The following is a 10,222-nucleotide window of genomic DNA, read 5'->3' as shown; positions in this document are numbered from 1 at the left end:
CTGAAAGACGTTTCCCCTCGTCTTCTACTTCGTCCTCGTAAGCCATTTTCATTCGTATAAGACGATAAATCCTCCGATCAACCGGGGCAAATTGAAATACCGATATCTCCGTTAGAACAACTCGTCCACGGGGAACAATTTTTCCCCGGACACCTGTCAATTTTCCAGGTTTACGCAAACAGATTTCCATGCGTGTACACCTTTTATTTGTTTTATCTCCTCCTTCTTTTATATCCTTTCCCTAGCGTCCCTGCGCGTCGGGTCCAATAATTACAGGTCGCTGTTTAATCGTCATCTAGCACGGGTTGTATCATCGAATCCGATAGAAGCTGCGATAGGTCATGTATCGAAGCGTGATAAGAGTAATTTATCGGGTGCCACGATAATCCTTTGATACACGATGTCCGGAACATTTTTTTTTTCCTCTCACTCACTCACTCACTCACTCACTATCTCTCTCTCTCTCTCTCTCTCTCTCTCTTTCTCTGTCTGCATGCTATCGAGGAATTACGATCCCGGTGAAAATTGACGATTCGCGCGGCTGGCTGGCGACGCGCGGCGTTATCTTCGCCGCGTTATGCCCGGCAGTTCGATTCTCTAGCTAACCACGAAAGAGATGTGGCGGTCAATTACGTAACACGCAGCCCCATTTCTGTCATTCCAGAGATGTGAGGAATGATCACGTGGGTGATGGTCGGGCTGCTCCTGGCTGCGGAAACTTGCGGCAGAAACGTCCTCTCCGGAAACGGAAACGGAAAGGAGGAGACGAAGCAGAAGGACGGACTGAAGGGAGTGACCACGGAGGAGGAAGACATCTACCGTGGGTATCGGTGTCGGTGGCTGGCTGGAAAGAGCAAGGAAGAAAAGTGGAGAAAGGGCGGAGAACGGGGCAAACAGATCTATGATTTGCTCGACTAACTCGAGCTTATCCAGCCCTCTCGAATCCTGCAATCGAGCTCCACTAATCCTCCATCCTGGCTTTCTACCGCTTACAGATCTCACTGGCCACTTTACCTCTCTCCCTCTCCCTCTACCAATTCCCCACAAATCATTCCCCTCGATCTATATACACCTAGCCTGTAACATATTGTTCCGAAATATCGCCAATCGCGTGGCTGCCAAGCTTCCTAAAACGGCGCTATTTAACCAAAATCCCTCGTTTAACCGCGATTACGTAGGCGGAAAAAGTCAAAGGTATTTCGCTTTCGATCCCGGCTAATTCTTTCGTCATCCCCCCCTCCCCTACCGTTGGTTCCGGTGAAAAAGTTTGTATTCCATTAGCGTGCCCGGATAGGAAAGCTTTCCGACGAACGGCTATAAACTGCTGGCTATTCCGTGAGCAGGGAACCGGCCGGAAACAGCTACGATTCGAACGGGTGAAAAGTATTAATTACGACACTGGACACACGGATGGAACAATACGTGGACGTACGCCTCCGGTGAACGGTAGATTTCGAGGCAAAACGCTTTTGTTGCCGCCATCCGCGATGCCGTTATAAGTTCCATTCGACGGGACAATCCATTTTCCACGACGTTAAGTGTATTGCAACGGCGGAATTATATCGAAGGAACGCCTAAGCGTGTTTAATTGTTGCGTCTCTCCGCCCTTTGTCTCGTACTTCAACCGGTCTGGTGTCTCTGTGCAACGCTATTACTCACTCCATCGCACCCTCTGTTGTTACAGGTCTAACGTGCTACACTTGCGTCAACGTCAGCGATAACCAGGTATCGACGACTCCATTAAACGCTGCTCTTAAGAGTCGGTAATGCCTGTATCGTGCCGGGTCCAGCCACAATTTCGTTTAGCCCCGAGGAGATCGTTTCGCCATCGACCTTTTACTTATTTTCAAACTCCGTTTCCCAGCTTGGCCCGACTTCCTTCCCAACCCACGCTCCCTTTCTTCCCCTCTTTCCTCCCGATCTACTCCCGATCTACTCCCGATCTACTCTTTAAGTCGCCGATGTCGCGAAGGAATTACCAATATCGGTTCTCGGCTGCCGATTCCGAAGCAAGCAACGAAGAGAAACGCGTAACAGCTGGAAGAAGCAGAGGCGGCTGCAGGAGCCTCCGACGCCACGGATCAAGCCTAAGCACCTCTAAATAGCAGTTCCACCGACGGAAATCTGTATTGAAAATCGTTGATTCCGGCCCGATGCCCGGGGGTCGATGGCCACCGCGAGTTCCGGCTAGTAGTATCTTTCCCCTTGGAGAATTTATTCCTTCGATCGTTGCTCCAGCGACATCGCCCTTTTCCTTTCTCCGAGTTCGATAGTCCGTACACGGAACTTTATATAACGGCGACGCAGTCGTCGCGAGCACTCGATCAGAAACACCGAGTTCCCGGTTACATTTCACCCGTAGGATTTTCGCAACTCCGACTCTTCGTTTCCCCGACTCGAGAACCAACAAACTCTCTGCTTCCCATTTTTTTCCTCTCTCCCCCATCTCCGCCTCGTTTTGTCCACACATAACGAACCACCATGGCAACTATCGCCAAACTTTCCGCGGATCGATCGGCTCGAGAGTAACGGGCAGATGACCACGCGAACACGTCGATCGCGATACTCGAACTCGAACGTTACACGCTTCGATTCGGGTCTCGATATCGGCCATTCCTTTCTTTTCTTTCTGTTCCTCTCTGTTTGCAGATGTGCAACGAATGGGCGATAGACACACCGTGTCCGGCGGCCGACCGAGACTTCTGCAGATCGCTGCACATTTTGGACAGCCGTGGAAATAGCGTCTTGGCAAGCAAATTTTTTTTCTCTACACTTGACCTCCCGCTCCCCTGCCCTCCCCCCCCCGCGGAATCCACAGAGGAAGAACGACGCGATTAACCGCGTCCGTTGCCAAGAAATATTAGAACCGCGCGCGCGCGCGGGGCCGGCAACCGTTGGCCGCCTCGTTGGATGCCTCGTGGTTTTCCGGCAGAAAGTCTGGCTCGTTTGCCTCGCGGTTCCAACGGGCACGAGTTTGCATAATTGATGTAATTTTCCATCGAAGGAGACTTTAAGTCGCGGACGCGACGAGGGTAGAGAACCAGAGGGGGCGGAATTTTTCTCCCGCGTCGGGTTTCCCCCGGTTCGCGGGTTGATTTAATCGCGCCGCGGTGCAGCGATAAAATCGACACGTTCGACGTTTATCGCGAAACCATTGTACGCACGGTGTACGCACGAGCGATGAAGATCAATCCGAAATTTTATCGCCGCTCCGACTAATAGCTTTGCCCTTGCGTTCCATGCATTATCGATCTCCGTGTTTGTTAATGGATAAACTTGCGCGAGCGAATACATAGCGGGAAAGCGCCGGTATAGCCATCTCTGAAGAGCATCCCACGACTAAGCACTTTCCACGACTCTTTCAATTACGAATATCGGAATGCGTTTGCATATTGCTCGATGATCGGTTAGTCGATGCTCGGATTCGGTACGAGCCGATCAGAAGATTCGCAGATGATACGGGATAACGCGTTCTCCTCGCGGATAGCTTCGCACGGGGATTCGTAGGTTTCGAGCTCGAGCTCGAAATCTCGGCGGTTTTCGTCCCTTTATTTTTCTAAGTTTCGCAACGCGGGAAGAAAGGGCGAGGGAACGGCCGGGAAACCCGTAGCAATCACCGAGATGAACATTCTGTATACGCGAAATCGAACATCTAGGAATTAAACGGAGATAGAAAAAGAGGCGACGTAGATTCTAACAACCGGGAATCGATACCCTGGTCGAACAATCGGTCAAAAAAAAAAAAAAAAAAGAAAAAAAGAAAAAGGAAAAAAAAGGAAAAGGAAGAACAGAGCCCCCCGATGCATCGTGAAAGATTGAGAACGAACGCACGAACGAGCGCATACGGAGCGATCAGCCAACGAACACACTATGCCCTAACGTACAATGGTCCGCGAAAAACCGCGTTTCTATTTCAGGTGAGCAAGAGCTGCGCGAGCAGCGCGGAATGCGGTCCTGCCTCGGTCGGTTGCATCCCAGTGGACACGCAGCAGGTGCGAAATAGCGAATTTTTCCAAGTACCTGGCTGGCTTTGCTCTCTTTCGTTTACGCGCCGGACCCGGCTCCGCGAGAAAGGGAGAAAGAAGCCGCGACGACCGGGTGAAATAAATTCGCTTATTTCGTTCCAGATCTGCATCAGCTGCTGCGACCTGAGCTACTGCAACATCGAGTCGCCGACGAACGCGACGAACGCCATTTTCTCGCGCAAACGGCGCGCCAAATCGAAGTCAAAGCGCAAACGACCCGGTAGAAACGGGGTCGAGGGCAGTCGAATCTACGGGGGCGGTACTCTCTGGCTCCTGGCCTCACTCTTCTATGCATATCATTGCTGAGGAAGCAGCAACGCGGAAGAATTCTAGTTAGAAGAAACCAACCGTGCACCAGGCAGCTCGGGAACGATCCTCCGATGAGTTACGGATTCGAGGATACGACTTTTTTCCAAATCCTCCATTTCTTAAGGAACCAACCGACTAATTCTACTTGTATACTCTCTCACTCTCTCTCACACACACTCTCTCTCTCTCTCTCTCTCTCTCTCTCATTCTCTCATCTTCTCGACTGATTGCATATCCTTTGATTGTCGCGTGTACACTGTTCGTGTTTCGGCGTTTAAATTACGCGCGATAGAATTATCTCGCGGCGCGATCTTGGCTTTCGCGCGAGGCTTCAGAAAAATTTGTGCCCTCTATCGGCTTCCGCTGTCTCGTCTGTTTTTATCCACGGTACGGTATAAATTGCGATTATCGCGGAGCGAGCGTGTATTTTTGCGGGCGTGAGATGGCGAAACGAGAAGGCTGCTCGTCTTTCTCTTCGTTAACGGACCCGAAGAATAAGAACTCGCCGGGATCCTTACGGTGAATCCTGCGCTGTCTGAAGCATGTATAGTTAACCGAGGGCCGTTTCAAAGACTCTCAGTGATGGAAAAAGGAATTGTTCTCTTCTCGTAGTAGCGTAGTTGCTATGCCTTGTTAGAAAACGAAAAATGAAGAAAAAAAAAAAAAACGAAGAATACTCACAGACACGAACACACGCACACAGACACACACGCGCACACACACACGGGAGAAACTAAGGTATAAGCTCGAATTAACGGATCAAACGACCGATGGATTCTTCTCATCGTTACCTTCTACAGAGTTCCAGTGCCAAAGCAAAAGGAGAAAAATCAAATACCTTCGGTACGACTAATTTTACAAGCGGCATTTAATTTTCAATCGAACACGCGAATGCCGGTATATAAGGGGGAAAGTCCCTGTTGTTTTCTTGCTTTCGAGCCAGCTGATTCGACAGGCGGAATTTCATTTCGACCGTCGGAGAAAAAAGAGACAGGACGGAGAAATGAAACGTTCGCTGTTCCCTGCTGATTCATTCTGAATTTCAGTACCTGCCGGAGCAACGATCGATCGCTGTCCTCAAGGCACTTGCTTAGCGAAGCCGTGAATTCCCCGTACGATTCAACGACCATACGTTTTATTCGACAAATAGAGTAACAAACCGTTTCTATCATTCTCTTTCCACCGGTTTCTTTTTCCGCCCCCGCGTTCCACGATATCCCGTTAAACTTAATTTGCTTGCCGATCGATCGGCCAGCTGAATATTTAACCGGTCCTATGATTGAATCAACTTTTTCTTCACCCCCCCCCCCCCCCCCGGGTAATAAGACCATATTGACCTAGCCAACTTGAAAGTTCTTAATTAATTGCAACAGCTACGAGTTCGAATAAATTGCTAATTATGTATTCGAAGCGAGAAGAAGTTCCTAATTACTCCGACGCGATAGTATTATTTCTACGGTCTTATTTATTGTTCCTCGATGCTACCGCCTTGCGTTAATCGAATTACCCCGTGATTACCCTAATTGCCGATTTATTTAATAAACGCGGGTACGATAACTTCGCGAAGGATATCGTACTCGGAACCATCCAGTTCGCGGGATTTACGACGGCGAATGGAAGACCGTGCGCTAAAAGCGAGATTAGGTTCATTCCGAAATCAATTTCCGCTCGACCTTTATCGTTCGATCGTCGAACAGAAGCAAGAACGTTCAGTTTTCGCGGATATCGAGTTTCTCGAGGGAAAAAAGTTGGGATACCGCGGCACATCGACGAAAGCAGGAATTTGCTCCTGTGCGCAGTTTGACAAATAGATATGCAAATCGTGAATTACGCGAGCGAGGCGCACGCGGGATTTGAATTATCGATAAACTGGAATTACGCGTACCTAAAAGCTGTTTACATACCTACAAACTCGCCTACTACAGACTATTTACTGCTATTACAATTATTAACAATTATACACATAAATAAATAAATAAATATATAAATGAATAAATGAATATATATATATATATATTATGATATAGAAATTATACATTGTTTGGGAATGAAGATGTAAGAATACTGTTGGTAATGAAATAAAGAAGACTATAATTGTCAGATTGGTATATGAATAATTGCGACGTATAATCCCTAAGCCATATTTCGATTATTATAGCATATAATAATCATTTAACCTTTGTACCCTGATTATCGATCTAAATTAAAATTAATTTAGTCCTTATTGAAATTTTCGCGCTCCTTCGTTTATGAAGATTGATTCTCGTTAATATTTAAAAGTATACTAATTAACGCTAGTTGCGTAATATTTTGAAAAAGTAAAAGGTATTTGTGTTTACTCACGTTATACGGTGACGGAGATTCGATGATATAACGTCGATAAGAAAGAAGCTATTTGAATCCCGCCAAATTTGCCGCGCAATTACCGACGCCATATTGCTTTGCATTCTCGTTTGAAGATCCCGCGCCATCAAATTTTCCCACGCTTCCTCTTCGAAGGAAAGTTCGTCGAAAACTTCCCAGAAAGTCCCATTGCGTGTCATCCTTGCTTGAACAATGTTTACCACGTTTCTGCGTTATTATACGTAAGAATGTAGCAATCGCGACGAGATTTAAGATGATTAATCAAAGAAATCTCCTTCGAATTACCGCGCACGCTAAGTAGGTAGAACGATTCGTAAACCCGACGAATATTTTTCAAGAAATCGCGGACAATTTCATTCGCCCACCAAAAACTTTATATAATTCGCGTTCCCCGAACTGTACGGAAACTTTGTCGAGCAATATTTTTTACGACTAGTAAAGTTACGCGGAAAAAATCTTATATAATCCGCACTCTCAAACGACAACGCAATTTTTCGAAGGAACAGCACGTCACGTGACTAGCTTATTCTACGTTTAACCTCTACCAGACGGAGCCACTATAACCTGTACATGCGCATTATCAAAATCTATATTAAAATGGAGGAAAAGAGTCAAGTTGTGGAACGAGAGGCTAAGAAGGATGAGATTCACGAGAAAGATGGCAAGTCTAAGAGGTAAGCGAATGTTTATACGATTCCCAAGAAGTACTTGTTGTATAATTTCGAACGGGACAATTGGAAAATCTGTGATATAATTTGCTCTTTGTGCGGGCTATGGATGACCGGCAATAGCATAGACACGATTTAAAGTTATTTCTTGTCATCCGTTATATAATGTCAATAATTATATATCGTTATTCAATCGAAATAGTAAAATACTTCGCGTATAGCTATGCTTGGCCGTCGCAATTTTGCTCGATACTCTAGAATTATGTTTATGCGTCACAGTAACCTACTAATTCGTGAACTTTAAACAATGGTACCTGCTACTATAGATTGTTCTAATTATGCGAGAATAGAAACGTCGTGTAATTATTGCCCTTGCGTTTTGTCGTATTCGAAGATTTGGTTCAAAATACATGTTGTTTCTTAACGTTTCTGACATGTTTGTTCTCTTTTGTCTTGACCTGCTTTATTATTTTATACCCCTGGATCGCGTTATATATACCAGTTGAACTTTTTCGCTGTTATTATGTAACCTTATAAAAGGAAAATACTTGTAATTTAGTTCGAAGAAGAGACATCTTAAGAAGAAGAATAAGATGGCACACGCCACCACTGAAAACCACAATCATAGTGGCCATAAAGATGAACACGAAATGAACAGCACGTGCAAAATTTCGATAAAAGATTTACAAATAGCCATGGAAGTGTTTAATATACATCAGAAACCTGCCAAAACTCAAGAAGAGGCTATGGAGAAGCCTTACCAGTTTTGGAGTACACAGCCGGTACCAAAAATGGGTAAATAATTCAACGTCTTATACCGACGATGGTAATAAATAATTTATAATCGATAAAGTTATTCTCTGAAAATTTTCCATAGATGAAAAGATAGTTAAAAACGAACCGATCGAATCGGATAAAACATCTATCAGAGCAGAGCCTTACTCATTACCAGCGGACTTTCAATGGGACACTTTAAATCTGGATGACCCATTAGTTTTATCCGAATTATACACTTTATTATCTGAAAATTACGTGGAAGACGATGATGCTATGTTTAGATTCGATTATCCACCAAATTTTTTGAAGTGGTAAATAATAGATCAACCGATTAAACGTAAGGTCTAGTTGTACTCGATAAATCTTCAATCGGACATGCTTCTAGGGCATTACAATCCCCCGGATGGTGCAAAGAATGGCACTGTGGGGTACGGGTGACTAAAAGCGGACGTCTAGTCGGTTTCATTTCCGCTATTCCAGCTACTCTGCGTGTTTATAATCAGTAGGTTTTGAATATTTTTCAATCTGTCCTCTGTTAGCTAATACAAGGATACAATTTTAGCACCCAAAAAATGGTGGAAATAAATTTCTTGTGCGTACACAAGAAATTACGATCGAAACGAGTTGCACCAGTGTTAATACGCGAGATAACTAGGAGAGTTAATCTTCAGGGTATATTTCAGGCTGTGTATACCGCTGGTGTTGTACTACCAAAACCGATAGCTACTTGCAGGTACGTAACTAGATGATAATCTACATGTCTCTCGTTGTTTAATCGCGAATTTATTTTCCCAGGTATTGGCATCGTTCTCTCAATCCAAAGAAACTAATCGAAGTTAAGTTCTCGCATTTGTCTCGTAACATGACCATGCAAAGAACTTTAAAATTGTACAAACTGCCAGAGAATACAAAAGTACCAGGATTTAGAAAATTGGTGGAAGCAGACATACCTCAGGGTCATAAGATATTAAGCGATGTAAGGATTTTTACAGAACCGTGTGGCATGTACGGCGAACATTTTAATATTATTACTTTAATCGAGCATTAGGTTTATCGATATTTCAGTATTTGGAGAAATTCGATTTGGCTCCAATATTCTCGGTGGAGGAGTTTCGGCATTGGTTCCTTCCACAGAACGGGATTATTAATAGTTTTGTAGTAGAAAATGAGGGTAACATTACCGATTTAGTTAGCTACTATACATTGCCGAGTTCCATAATGCATCATCCGACGCATAAGACACTGAGGGCTGCGTACAGTTTCTACAACGTGTCCACTGCGACTCCTTGGCTCGAACTTATGACCGACGCATTGATATCGGCCCGTGATGTAAGTCTCGCTCTCGCTGTTTCTACTTTTATTACGTAAGAATAAAAACATTGTTTACATATTATTTTCAGCTGAACTTTGACGTTTTTAACGCGTTGGACCTTATGGATAACAAAGAGTTCTTAGAACCATTAAAGTTCGGTATAGGTGACGGAAATCTGCAATATTATTTATATAATTGGCGTTGCCCTAGCATGACACCCGGAAAAATTGGTTTGGTGCTCCAATAAAGTTCTAGTTCAACAAATCCGTTGTCTAGATACAAGTTTTCGCATGTGCAAGCTTAAAAAATGGAAGTGATGGTAAAAGTTGGAAATGAAGGTTAACAGGATGATATACGAGGGACATTGAAACAGTGGCAAATATAAGTTTAATTTTTACCGACGAACATCCGAAGTATATTGAATAATCGGAAGGAATCGATGTTTCCTTAGCGTTACAAGTAGGATGTTCCATTGGGTTCGCGCAATTTCGCGGATGTTATCTTTGGAGACCCTCCGCCTGCACTCACGATCGTGACACTAGTTCAAGGTCGAAATCGAAATATGCATGTGCAACGCGTGTATATACGTACGTGCGTGACTCGAGCAATGTAGATAATTATCGTATGCTCTAGTATTTTGCAAAAATCACGTGGGGGAGATTTCCGTCTTACAGGTATCATCGTGATGTCTCGATAAAGGTTCCCTAAACTTCTCTTCGGACGCTATTTAATTTGGAATAACACGTTTCTCGTAACGTCTGTTTGAT

The 10,222-nt window shown here is 44.7% G+C and overlaps 2 protein-coding genes across 2 annotated transcripts; both read left to right on the top strand.

Annotated features, from left to right (window-relative positions):
* Window positions 1–675: 675 nt before the first annotated feature.
* Window positions 676–4,331, top strand: LOC143220676 (uncharacterized). The gene is made up of 5 exons (XM_076446284.1): window positions 676–820; window positions 1,685–1,725; window positions 2,650–2,748; window positions 3,918–3,992; window positions 4,128–4,331. Exons 1-5 carry the CDS (start codon window positions 676–678, stop codon window positions 4,329–4,331), a joined length of 564 nt encoding a protein of 187 aa, XP_076302399.1.
* A 2,937-nt stretch (window positions 4,332–7,268) lies between these two features.
* LOC143220674 (glycylpeptide N-tetradecanoyltransferase-like) lies at window positions 7,269–9,702 on the top strand. Its single transcript, XM_076446282.1, has 8 exons — window positions 7,269–7,372; window positions 7,926–8,161; window positions 8,244–8,454; window positions 8,529–8,645; window positions 8,706–8,876; window positions 8,939–9,119; window positions 9,209–9,472; window positions 9,544–9,702. The coding sequence occupies exons 1-8, from the start codon at window positions 7,269–7,271 to the stop codon at window positions 9,700–9,702; spliced, it is 1,443 nt and encodes a 480-aa protein (XP_076302397.1).
* Window positions 9,703–10,222: the final 520 nt, after the last annotated feature.

This window comes from Lasioglossum baleicum, unplaced genomic scaffold, assembly GCF_051020765.1.
Source record: "Lasioglossum baleicum unplaced genomic scaffold, iyLasBale1 scaffold1430, whole genome shotgun sequence".
NCBI lineage: Eukaryota > Metazoa > Arthropoda > Insecta > Hymenoptera > Halictidae > Lasioglossum > Lasioglossum baleicum.
Note: the sequence above shows the minus strand (reverse complement) of the source record. Positions and strands in the feature narration are given on the sequence as shown.